This window comes from Podarcis erhardii (assembly GCF_964252035.2).
Source record: "Podarcis erhardii genome assembly, chromosome: 1".
NCBI classification, from domain to species: Eukaryota; Metazoa; Chordata; class Lepidosauria; order Squamata; family Lacertidae; genus Podarcis; species Podarcis erhardii.
In genome coordinates this window covers 92,480,612-92,493,976 of record NC_138497.1, presented here as the reverse complement: position 1 = coordinate 92,493,976, position 13,365 = coordinate 92,480,612, and the positions used below count along the sequence as shown (strand labels likewise).

At 41.5% G+C, this 13,365-nt stretch overlaps 1 protein-coding gene across 7 annotated transcripts in view; it reads left to right on the top strand.

Moving 5' to 3' along the window:
* Nucleotides 1-13,365, top strand: part of CLASP1 (cytoplasmic linker associated protein 1) — a 161,954-nt gene that overhangs the window by 135,160 nt on the left and 13,429 nt on the right. For 4 of the 7 annotated variants that reach the window (XM_081852507.1, XM_081852510.1, XM_081852508.1 and 1 more), the window contains 3 exons: nucleotides 4,485-4,601; nucleotides 11,881-12,031; nucleotides 12,304-12,550. In XM_081852507.1, the coding sequence (XP_081708633.1) occupies nucleotides 4,485-4,601; nucleotides 11,881-12,031; nucleotides 12,304-12,550 (515 nt within the window). The remainder of the gene's footprint in view (nucleotides 1-4,484; nucleotides 4,602-11,880; nucleotides 12,032-12,303; nucleotides 12,551-13,365) is intronic. The other 3 variants (XM_081852513.1, XM_081852511.1, XM_081852512.1) reach the window with 1 other exon arrangement.

Here is a 13,365-nt window from a genome sequence, read left to right as displayed (position 1 = left end):
TCACCACACAGAGGCAGCTTAAGGTTCACAATAGATTACTGCAGCATATATAGGCTTTTGCAGATACATATATGTACACAAGCAGAAAGTATTTCTGTTGCTACAGCAATTCAAGATGTAACAAAGACTCTGACTCACTTCTCAAGACTGACCCTGACGCTACAGCACAATTCCCCCGACTGATGAGCTGACATGCCTTAATCATTTATATAATCAGCAATGGACTATTGCTGTAGCAGCTGGCTTGGCTTTCCCCGTTGCTGTTGGCTTATCTCAACCATGTAATAATTTGCGCTCATGAAGTAAATTCACACCTTCCTCCAAGGTCCTCCCAACATTTATATTCACCATAACCCTGTGAGGTAAAGTAACCTATCCCACTATCATTCAATGAGCTTCACAGGTGAGTAGGATTTAAACCCTTCTCTCCCAGGTCTTAATCCAGCACCCTAATCATTTCACCACACTCACTGAAGGGGATAGCTGTAACTTTGTTTCCTGGGTTTGGGGGTTTGGTTTTTTCTATTTTAGAACAGGGGAGCTGGTAACACACAGCTGGCAAATAATTACCAAGCATCTGTGCCACAACGAGGACTTCAGAAGTAGAAGGGTAGACTACATAGATCAGAAGTAGCTGACATGGTGTCCTCTAGATGTTGTTGGACTTCAGCTCCCATCATCCCTGCCAATTGGCCATTTGGATGGGAGTTGGGAGTCCAAGCAACAGCCAGAGGGCACTACTTTGGCTACCTCTTGCACTAAGTTGTTCCTGTGCTAGAGTGATACAGGGGACAGTGATACAGTCCCTGCAAAGCTTTATAAATAAAATACTAATAAAATGCAACCTTTGTTTTAAACAACACAGTAGCATGGGTATCAAGGAGGAAGGGAGGAACTGTATCACTGTTGTATGCATTAGCCATTAGGTTCCTGTGACACCTGTACTGTCACATTCCACATAGTAGTCATCATAATTGCAATCTGGGGGGGGGTTCCTATTCCTCTCCCCCCCCCCCCCCGCCAGCAACCACAAGGGGAAATGTGATTTTCCTGCAATAAAGGTGCTACCTTCAGGACATGTTAGGCTGAATAGCTTGAGGAGCCTAGCCTCAGTTTGAGGAACCTGCATGGCATATTTCAAGGACTTGAGCAAAAAGGCCAGGGACAGATTAGATCAGGGAAAGCAAAGGGCATGGTTGAATATACTTGATGTTTAGATTAGGGGATGTGCTATAGCTTATTGGTTTAGTGCAGGCTTCGTATGCATAAGGTCCCAGATTCATTTCCTGGTATCTGTAAGATTCCTGACCTAAAAACACTCATCTGAGGCCCTGGAGAGCCAGCTTCTTAATGTTCATATAATACTCCTTTTCCAGTGAAATAAAATTTAGGGACAATTTAGACTAAAAACACACGAATGTCATAAAGGGCCCTGAGGTAATTGACACCAAATTTGTACTAGAGACCAAATGATTTGCTCCCATAGTGTTCATCACAATACACTCATAGTCAGAGTAAAGTGTTGCAGCTCGGTATTTAGAAACATTTTCAAAAAAGTTTAATTGTCCAAGATGCACATTTTAAGCAATATAGATGCACTGAAGAAGACTTCTATTGCTAGATATCAGTAAAATGGACAGTGTTGATATTTGCATCATGATGTCACTTGGCTATGCAGTTCTTGTTCTCCTAACCACACACATTTCTAAGTGTGACTCTGCTATTAGGTAAAGAGCCTAGAAGGCAATGCTTTAGCTCAAACATCTTATTGAGGGTTCCATTCTGTACACATACCAGTAGATGCACATCTTTGAGCTGGATTCAAAAAACATATTAGATCAATACCTTTATTAAGGCAACCAAAATATCACCAAACAATGTGCAAACTTTCAGGTTCTCCAGAACTCTTAATCTGGCTAGATAGTAAGCAGAGCAAGGGTGTTGCAGAGAAGATCATGGCTGATGGCTGGTATTCAGCCAATTATTTGCTTTTTATTTCTGGCCATTTCTGTAGCTTTCCTGTTCATTTTTTAGCTTTCATGTTCAGCTCTCTGAAATGCTTGCTGCATTTTTGAATTTATTTACTGTTTATTTATTTCTAATTGTGTTCTATTTTTTATTTTTGTTGTTGATGCTGCTGTCCTTGAGTTTTAAAACAGACAAAAAAGTAAAATCCTGCACCTAGGTTAGAAAGTTGACATAGGAACACAGCCTTGAACTATGAATGAATGAATGAATGAATGAATGGTTTGTAGTAGTGAGATCAACGTCTTGTATTATTCTTCAGGTGCTTTGGGGCTGATAATGCCTGAGAACACGCTAACAAATAATTCCTCTTCTGTTTGAAATGTTATTTTCTTGATAGGATGTGGTATTTTTGAATTATAAACCTGTCCACTTGCATGGCTATAAAGTGACAGGATTGGTGGACTCTCTCTCGGACTCTCTCTCTCTCTCTCTCTCTCTCTCTCTCTCTCTCTCTCTCTCTGTGTGTGTGTGTGTTTCAAAAGTTGGGATTGAATGACTTTGGATGATTCCCTCACAGGTAGGTGAGATTGGCATCTGTGGAATTTATTGCCCTTTTCCTTCTCTGTGAACCAGTATCTGCAAGCATAACTGCTCTTCTTATCTCTTTTTCTTGGGTGACTTTGCTTATTCTGCTGCTCAGAAAGAAACTGCTGTGACATGCAATAGAATTATTTCTGACTTCCCATTTCCAGTCTTGTAGCATTTTTCATACACCAATGTGATCTTTACCTTTATAACGTATTTAAAACTCAATAGAAACAAAGTGACGGATTGAATATTCCAGCAACTCCAGAAGGAAATGTCCTGAGATGTTAGGTTCTAGCAGTGATTGCGGGCTCCATATCTAGCCTTCTTTGACCTGACAGATCTCTGTGATCATTAATAAATGTCTAGGAGACCAAGCTGGAACATTGTGATAATGTTAACCTAACACCACTCCTAACTATGCTTGACTTAGAATGAACCATGGCTTTTAATGTATTTTTAATCTCCTATTGGAAGCCGCCCAGATTGGCTGGGGAAACCCAGCCAGATGGGTGGGGTATAAGTAATAAATAATAATAATAATAATAATAATAATAATAATAATAATAATAATAATACATTATTATTATAGAAAAATATGCACTGTAGTTTTGAAACTACAATTTGAAAACAGAAAGGAGAGGGAAATTGAAAAGGAAAAATGAGGAGAGAAGGAGGGTGATTGAACCCACGAGGTCCTTGCAATCTCCCAACTATAGTTAGGAGAACAGGAATTTTCCATCTGTACTGAATCTCCCTCTCTCCTGCCTTTTAACTTTTAAATCACACAAGATGGAAATGCATATTGACTTTGCAGTGCAATCTTATGCATGTTTACTCAAAAATCCCATTGAGTTCAATGGTGTTGGGCTGCAGCCTTAGTCTTCTCAAAACCTTAATGAATCATCATAACATGCATGAGAAAACTCAGCCCAAAAAACTACGTTTAGTCAGCAAAAGTTGATTGGGTGGAGATGGAAAGCAGAATATAGACCACTCTGATAGGAGGCAGAAGGATAAGAACATCTTTTTGCTTCTATGTTTTGAAGAGCAATAGCTTTGAAGAATGAATGAAGAAGCCACAGAAGCAATTACCATTCAAACCAGAGTCACAAGTCATCAGTGAAAGCTCCTGCTGTTTATCAGGGCCTTGGACAACCTTTTTTTTTTTTTTTTTTTTTTTTTTACAAGGCCCATTCTCCTTCAGCCTGACAGTAGACCTGCTAATTTGGAAGGGGTCTTTTTAAAATGTGCTGAAATGGAGTGGATTAGGAGGAACTGTGGGTTTTGTTCGAAGAAGAACTTGCCAGTGATGACAAGAATTTACTGTTCATATGAGTATTCAGTCAGAGGACCAGAGACATAGCTATAATGCTAAGAAGAAACACTGTCCTGGAAGTTTTATTGGGAAAATGGATTATAAGATTCCTCCCGCTGCCAGGTCATCCGTGAATGTGTACATCAGACCTGGTGATCATCAAGCACTTGGCTAGTTGTGAAGCCCTTCTGGAGCCTTCATTCTGTTACCCAGGTGAATTTGTTCTAGATGCATATTCAGAACAGCAATCACCTCAGTATTTTAATATTAGGTGAACAATTGAAAACCACTTCCAGAGAAAGCCAATGGCCAAATTTTCACCGATTTCAATTGCAGGATAGCATCCTGGGTCTATATTGTGAAATACGCAAACAGAAACAACACATTGACTGTCCTGAAATCCTTAAATAACAACGTTGGTTGATACTAAAGATATTACTGAATAACAACATATTTACACGGAGTGTTTCTGTCCGGTTTGTTTCTATTAAGTTCCTCTCTTGCTGAGAAAGCATGAAAAGACTCAGCCACTCAGATTATAGTTTTGTTTTCTCCTTTTTTCTTTTTCTTTTTCTTCCTCCCTTTCTCTCTTTTCTTCCTGTGATCACTGCAGTCGTTTCTGGGGTTGGAGTGCAGATGGGCTGTCGAAGCACCCCCCTCCCCTTTTTCAGCCTAACTCCATCCCCGTTGCTCCTCCTCACAAGACTTTCAGGCGCTCTTACTCTCCCAGGTAACAAGCTACCTGTTAATCCATCTTGTCTGAGGTGTCACAATGTTATTTACCTTTTGTCTCAGGTAGGGTGCTTTCCAAACAGATAGGTCTTGGAGAGGCAGAGACAGCCAGCAGCTCTTTGCTTTCTACTTTTTATCTGTGGAGAAATCTCCGCTTCTCAGTTCCAGAAGCTTTACCTGTTCAGCCACCAAACCGAACTGTCAGAAACCATTCCTATCTCTTCCTTCATTCCTTCTGCTGGAAGCACTGCAGGAAAGGCAACGTCAGGCAAGCAAGTTTCCCAGGGTAACACACCTTAGCCCACTTCCCCGTTGTGCAGTAAAGCCTGGGGTAGAGTCTTGCGATAAACCACCCAGAACACCAGAAGCACGGGGAACGTAACTGAAACATAGATGAGTTGCTGCTGGAGAATTACATTGCCTTGACTACCAAAGGGGAAAATGGGTTCCTGGCATCATTGGGCGGTGTTGGGAAATACCATGTTGTCTCTCTGCATTTAGCGTTGTGCTTCCTAGTCTTTCAGCTGCACCGGGAATCAGTATTCACTTGGGTACATAGGGGCTGGATCACATGTTACACGGCATGTTTGCTGTGTGTATCCTGATGTGGGTGGGGGCAAATGTCTGTGCATCTTAGGCATGCTGGTCATGACATGAACCAGCTTGGCCATGGCTTCCTGGCATGTATTCTGCAATCTGTGGAAAAGTATATATCACCCTTTCGCAATTCAATTTGCCATACAAAAGGCAAGCACTGTTTTGCTGCATTAAATGTGAATTGGCCCTAGCTGCTGTAGAGTCTGTGCATAGTCACTAGCCTCTGTTAAATTGGAACCCAGTAAATAAAGCTGGGATTCCGCCAACTGGGATTGCGGCGACTCCCTCACTGCTGGAGCAGGCTGGGGAAATGGCACAAACTATTCCCCATCTTCAGCATGGGTATAGTAGCTTCTGGCTGGATCAGGGCAAGTAAGATTAGCATTCTGTTCAGCCCCCTTTTTAACTTGACAGTGTCTCCTCTCAAATTACACCGCTTTCTGAGGATACACACTGAACTGAATGCTTGCCTCAATTGGGGAACAGCCATAGCTCAGTGGTAGAGCATGTGCTCTCTGTGCAGAAGGCGCAAGGTTCAATCCATGGCATCTCCAGTTAGGGCTGGGAAAGTCCCTTGTCTGAAATCCTGGGATGCTGCTGCCAGTCAGTGTAGACAGTACTGAGCTAGATGGAGCCAATGGTCTGGCTTGGTATAAGGCAGCTTCCAAGGTTTCTATAAGCATCCAGCTCTCCTTGCAGAATAAATGAACAATGAGAACACTGGAACAGATAGATTGCGTTCCCAATTAGTTTACTGGGCAAAGACTGCAGTAGTACTGTACTACAGATCATTCTATTTGCCATTATGATACATTCACAGGCAACAGCTAGGAATATGAATAGCAATGGATATGAAAATGGGAATGAGGATTTTCACACAGGTCTAGATTCTGTCAGCCTGTAGAGAAAGAGAGGGGGATTGTTGATACTTAGAAGAACTCTCCTTCACCTTAGGGGCCAATCCTGGTTAACTTTAGGGGAAATGTTAAAAGCTCCAGAAACTGGTGAGCTCTGAATCCTAAAGACTGTGTTTGTTGGAGGCTGTGGCAGTTGGGAAATAATATTGTGACATCTGTAAAAGCCACGCATTTCTCCTCATCTCTTTGTTCACTTTGTAATTCTTCCAGTTTTCTGCATGAATCATTGTTTTCTATCTTGTATGATTGATGGGATATATTTGTTCTTTGTAAATGGATGTTGTTCCATCTTGCACTTCTTTTTCTCTCTCCTCGTGTTATCTGTGTATCATACAATTCCTGTACTGCCTAAATGTATTTTATTGCACATGTGGTTACTCTTAAAAAAATATATTCTAGAAATTGCTTTTCTTCCTTCCTTCTTTCTTCCTTTGGCTATTTTGTAACAATTCATTCTTAGGTTATAAAAATAGGTTCTTCCCTTGTGGATTTTGGATGCCACTGATATTTTAAGGCTGCAGATAAAATTCCATTCCATGATACAAGTTGTATGACATAACCCACACATTTGTGTAACTGTGCTCCACAGATGTTATTGTTTTAGAATAGAAACTCTGTCTGAACTAACTCTATGAGCTGCTTTAGCTACTAAGTGTTAGTAGGGGTGGTTTGTTGTTTTTTAATAGCCAACATCAACCTTGTTTAAAAAAGCCCTACTTCTAAAATAATGTCACCCCACCCACTTTTATTCTCAACAGACTAATAAACCAACTGATGCAAATAGTTTTTCCAGTAGATGCAGGCTATTATTGTGTGCATGTGCAACAGTATAGAATGCGATAAACAAAAATCCTGCCTTGCCCTGAGAGGCTTATAATCTAAATTTAGACCCAAGGAGGAAACAACAGGGAGAGAGGCACATAAGTAGAAAGAGGAGAGCCAAGAGTTGCGAAGGATACGTGTGAGTGGGTGTCAGTTGCTTATTCTTAAGTTTTCTATGTACTCTATGACTATGGGGGGGGGGGTTATACCTGAAATGTCACAGAAGGCGTGGATTTTTAGCTACAGCTGGAAGGGGAAGGGAGGTAGCCTACTTATTCACACAGAGCATAGTTAAACTATGGAACTGGCTCCCACAAGTGGCAGTGACAGCCGCCAACTTGGATGGCTTTGAAAGAGGACTAGGCAAATGCATGGAGAATGAAGCTATCAGTGGCTACTAGCCACACTGGCTGTGTTGCGCCTCCACTGTCGGAAGCCTTATGCTTCTGAACGCCAGTTGGTGGGGTATCACAGGTGTGCAGAGTGCTGTTGCTCTCGTAGACAGCTTGCAGGCTTCCCATAGGCATTTGGCTGGCCACTGTGAGAACAGGATGCTGGCCTGATCCAGCAGGCTTGTCTGTTGTTGTTGTTGTTGCTGCAGCTCTGCCAGTGAGTACTGGGGAGGACCGCTCCCCCTTAAAGCCCATTTTCCATCTTGGGCCTGGGGGCAGGCCCCATACTCACCGCCACAGCTTATAAGGCTCCAAGGAGGCCTGGGGGGTGGGGTGGGATGGATGTTTAGTCAGGTTTGGGAAGTTGTTTAATTTTGGTATGTTTGTAACTTTTACTGTTTTTGGTTTTTATTGTTTTTTGTATAGGTTTTAATTTGATTTTAAGGGGAGGGATCAGGACTGCCTGGGAGCCAACAAAATGGCTGGGGCAGGTTCCACAGGGGGGGATGCACTGGGACAACCGATCTCAGTGATCATGGGCAGGAGGAGGAGTTACGCTAAGACCAGACCATGTCATTACCGAGGAGGCAGGTTTAGTCGTTTGAGGACTATCCCTGCCGCTGGGTCTGGTCTTGACCGGACGGATACTGGAATCAGCAAGGGATACCCACATGACCTGAAGGTGCTGCTGTGCAATGCCAGGTCAATGATTCATAAGACCACTGCCATCCATGACTTGATTGTGGGCCATATATGAGAATGGATGAAAAAATCATTCAAATTAGAGACCTAAAGATGCTACAGTTGGAGGAGCTAAGTGTTAAGAAATCATTGCGCCAGTAACAAGTAGAAAATTTCTAGAAGTTTCCAGAGTTTTTTCCTTGAATGTATGGGAGTGGCACTCTGAGCTTAATTAGCATCAGCTAGAAGTGCAAATAAGACCACTCGGTTTGGTTTTTGCATATGCCTGTTCCTGTAATTTATGAGGTGCTGGAGATAAGACAAGACTTTTGTTTGAAAGTGTACTGTTAATTGCTGTTTATGTTAACAGTTGAAAATATATATTGCTATCGTAATGCTTGTACCCGGTCTGGGAATAAAATCTTCCCTGTTTAGGGAAGTTTTTAATGTTTGAAGTTTTATTCTGTTTTTAATGTTCTGTTGGATGTTGCCCAGAGTGGCTGGGGAAACCCAGCCAGATGAGCGGGGTTGTTGTTGTTGTTGTTATTGTTGTTGTTGTTGTTATTATTATTATTATTATTATTATTATTATTATTATTATTATTATTATTATCTCTTTACTGAGACTTCACAGAGTTTGTGCGTCATCTTTGAAACAACAACTTTGTTATTGTTCACGACTTCCGTGAGAGAAAAAGAAGATAAACTCTGCTAAACAGTTTAAAAGAGGTTTTACCTAACCACCAGTGTCTGCACAGTGAAAGTGTGTGGACGGTAACCTCTAATATTAAGGTGGTAGTTGGGGTCTTGGGTGTAGAGCAGCCTTGGGTATAGTGAGCTTGTGAAAGCCCAATGAAATCTAAGCACTGAATGCCCAAGCCCTTAGAGATGTGGGACTGGATGAAGGAAGTAGAGATCTGGAAAGTGAGTCTGTTTGAATGCCATACAATTTGATGAAGCTGCCGAAAGCCAGAACATAGAGAGATTAGGAAAAGTCCCACGAAAAGGGGAAGGGATGCTGCTGAAAAGTTGTGATGGGTAGGAAGAGAAGCAATCAGCTGTATGAAAGGCAACATAAATCAAGGAAGGTAAGGTCAAAGGCTGTGTACACACCATGCATTTAAAGCATACTCCTACCCTCAAAGAATCCTGGGAACTATAGTTTATCCCTCACATACCTTCTATTCCCTGCACTCTTAACAAGTATAGCAATCAGGATTTTGAGTGTGTGCTTTAAATGTGTGGTGTATACGCAGCAAGAATCCAGAGACCTTCAATTTTGCTGGTTAGAGAGAGATGGTGTAGAGACTGCATGAGCAAATAGCACGTTTCAAGACTTTGGAGGTAAAAGATGGAAGGAAGATTGGTTACAGAATGAGCAATTCTTTCAGAACACGGGAAATGGTGGCATATTTGAATATGATAGAGAAATAACTGATGTAGAGAGGGAACTTGATTTTGTGGTAGATTGGGTAGAATAACGATGCAAGTGCTATTATAGGTAAATCCTAGATTCAACCATTCCACAAAATCATCCTAGCAAGACTTTCACTGTCTGTGGGTGGTGTAGACAATGCCAGGACGAGAAGCCCTTTATTTTTGCCATTTTCAGAATGTAAGGAAATTGATTCTTTTGCAAAAAATGTAACTTTTATGTATCTTCTTATCAGTGAGTTACAATCACATTTTCAAGTGGTTGAAAATTATGTTGTTGAAACTGATGGTGTAGTTGAAACTGACAGTGCAGTTGAAAGGGCTTTCATATTTGTTTGTTTTTCCACCACCACTGGCAGATCTTCCTTCCAAGTTTTTCTTTGTTCAGAGATTAGGTGTTGCCTTATGCCTGCTTTGCCAAAACACACCATGGACATTCAGTTCTGGTAGTGCTACTTGGGCTGGTGTTGCAGAGTTAGTGCATTGACAGAGGTCCAAGGATTGTATCTGTTCCCAGTATTCATGAAGCCCAGAGAACTCAGGAGACATAAATCTTGTCTTTGGTCCGCAGTTCTTTGAATCCCTTCCAGGAAGAGAAACTTCTAGACAATTGTCAATTGCTGAAACCAGAACGTTGTTCTGGTGAGGTGCCAGGCAAAATATGTTTCCATTTTGCGAAACATCCATTCAGCAGAGGTAATATGTGATGGGAGAATCTATTTGCCAGTTCTTTATTTCAGGCACATTTCTTTGGACTACACTATATGTGAAGGGGGCAGACACTTTTGTTCATTCACAGTGCTGCCCCCATCTTTATATAAAGCATCTTCTATTGAACCCTGACTGGAAACACAGGTAAAGTGGGGGAGGGGGAGCTAGGGTTCAGATCCTTTGCCCATGTGCATTTCTTGTTGTAAAAAATGAATGCATGTACACTCTGCTTTATATGTGAACAGCGCACACCCATGAATGTTTTCCCCATCATGTCTAGTTTGGCTCTATATCTTTCCTAAGTTGAGGCATACCAGTGCAGAGAGAAAATTGCCATCTTTCACCCCTGTTTGGAAACGATGGGATTCAGTTCTCATTCCTTTCATTTTAGCAATGAATAGTCTCCAGCCCAAGAGTCATTGTACATAGCTGGTTCACACACAACACGAAGAGGACAGCATAGTGGTCACTGTGCCTGGTCCAACTACTGTGAGCTAATCCATGGTTTGGCTTAGTGTGTCATCTGAACCTGGACTGGTTGTTTCGCGCACTCCAGACAAACCATGAACTAAAAGCCCAAGAACATGATCTGGTTACAGATAATGGCTTGTATGAAGTGAGACAAGCCATGAGACAAGGTTTAAATGGCACGCTAAACAAAATGATGACTTAGTTCACACCAACAGGATTGCAGGAAGGTCATTTCCCTTGCCTTGCTTTGCAATGTAAGATTGCAACCACCAGTGTGCCCTACTTTCAAATGAGATTCATAGTTACAGGGTTTTTATATGGAATGGTGGTCTGCTGGTGTCCCTGGTAATATTCAGTCACATATACTCTGGTATTTGGGGCCAAATTTCCCAGTGAGCATTAGAGAAAAGCAGGGCTTTGCTGATAGCTCCCCACATTTCTTGCATAAATCCATTCCAAGCATTATATTGACGCAAACTGCATTGGCATCAGTGATCACACTGGGCTACCTGTGACAGATCTGGATGATCCAAAGATGATCAAGTATCCAGTTGGGTCAAAGGGAAGCTGTTTCATATCTGATACTCCAGTTATGGTAGTAATAGACTTAAGCCAGCTTAAAATTTAGGTTAAACTAGCTTTCCTCTGGATATAATAAATTTATGTTAATTTAGATAATTTGACAATGGTTTCTTGGAAAGCACAATTAAAAGCCCAAAAACTAGGTTTGTGTATTTCATACATTGTCCATGGTGCCATAAACTTTTCAGTTTCCATTATCACCGATGTGCATTTTTATTACTAACCATTTACCATACTTCATTTATTTGGAACTAGGATTGACTACATATGCTAGAATGCTCGAACTTCATATGGAAATAATTGATTTTGATGTGCCTTTTGGTTGATGGTAGTATGAGATAATGCTGTTTAAATTTTGGCTGAAATTATTACTTTTAATTATTTCTAATATACAGTGAAATTGCTTCACTGAAAGGGCTGGTTGAGTATTCATGTTCGCCATATAAATGTAGTATCACAGTCAATACTTAGTTTATGTTTGCCAGGTTTATACCATCCACAGCCAACCTCTGAATCCCTGTTTTGGGGTCCTGAGTTCATGCCTTGTGAAAGTTAGCATAAGTTTTGAAGCTGAATTTCAAATCATGTGTCCCCAAGTGGGCTATATTATAGATCAAAATCAAGAAAACCATTCTTCGTTTTTAACATTCCGTATGTGTTTGATCTTCAGCATGTTGGATTACGACACAGAGAACTTAAATTCTGATGAAATTTACAGTTCCCTTCGTGGAGTCACAGAAGCAATTGAAAAGTTTAGTTTCCGCAGCCAAGAAGATCTAAATGAACCAATCAAGCGTGATGGAAAGAAGGACAGTGACATTGTAAGTAGGCTTCTGGGGAGATGAAAGGATGATGTTGATGAAAATGGTTAGCAAAATGTCGTGATTTTGAATAGTTTTCCTACAGGGAAAATATTTTCATGCCGTTTAACTTTGATAATCCAATGCCCTTTCTTAGCATTGAACTTCAGGAGTCAAATTTTGCAGCTTTTGCTCTCTTTGCGATCTTAGTAACTGCATCTAATGTAAGTCTTGCTAGTCTTAATTGCCCTTGCACTTAATTGCACTGACAGAAGTTCTCCCTGTTCCCACAGGTTTCTCGAGATGGCTGCTTAGCCTCACCAGCCACTGATGTGCGTGGAGGCAGTGATGTTGTGGAAGGGGGAAGGATGGCTCTTGATAACAAAACTTCCCTACTCAACACCCAGCCCCCGCGTGCATTTTCGGGACCCCGAGCCCGGGAGTATAACCCTTACCCACACTCGGATACTATCAGCGCCTATGACAAGAGTGCCCTTAAAGAGGCGGTGTTTGATGACGATATTGATCAGCTTCGGGACGGTTTGTTTTCATTTTCTAAATTCCTGGACGATCCCCATTCTTGCTTTAAAATATGAATATTCCTATTTAATTGGTGATGAAATGTACTGGAACTTGCTTCTTGAGTTCAGTTTCCATCACCTCTTAGCTCATCTCTGCTAGAATATGCAAAGACAGTGAATAATATGAAATATGAAACTATTAATTGGGAAATCCTAGTCTTTAAAACTATAATATGAATATGTTCATTGGGTAAACTTAGTGTTTGCTTTAACATTTACAGTCTTTCCCCCTCATCACTTTGACAGGATAAGGCTGATGGGGTGGGAATGACAGGAATGTCATTGCTATTAGAGCCATTTCACATTTTCTGACAGCCCCTGGTAGTAGACCAGTATTCCATCTCTGTGTTTTAGCTTCAGCACATGAACTTGAGGGGGAGACAATGCATCCTTAAATAGTCTGGATCATGAGCCTGGAGACTGTACCTGGAGGCTGGAGCCTACAGCAGTCTGTGTGTGTGTTTGAGTCAGGGCCATAGCTCAGTAATAGAGCACAAGCTTTGCATGCAGAACATTGTGGAGCCAACCCCTCACATCTTCATGTAGGGCTGGGAGAGACTCCTGCCTGAAACCATGAACAGCCTCTTATGGCCATTGTAGGCAGTGCAAAGATGGATGGACCAATGGTCCGACTTGATGAACCCCCACAACAGCTCAAAGTGGAAGGAGAGGGGAGATTATTCTATCAGGCTAGCAGAATGGTTTGCACTGACAGAAGAACATTTGCAACCGCAACACTGAATTGCTCCCTAAGTATGTTAATGTTATAGATCA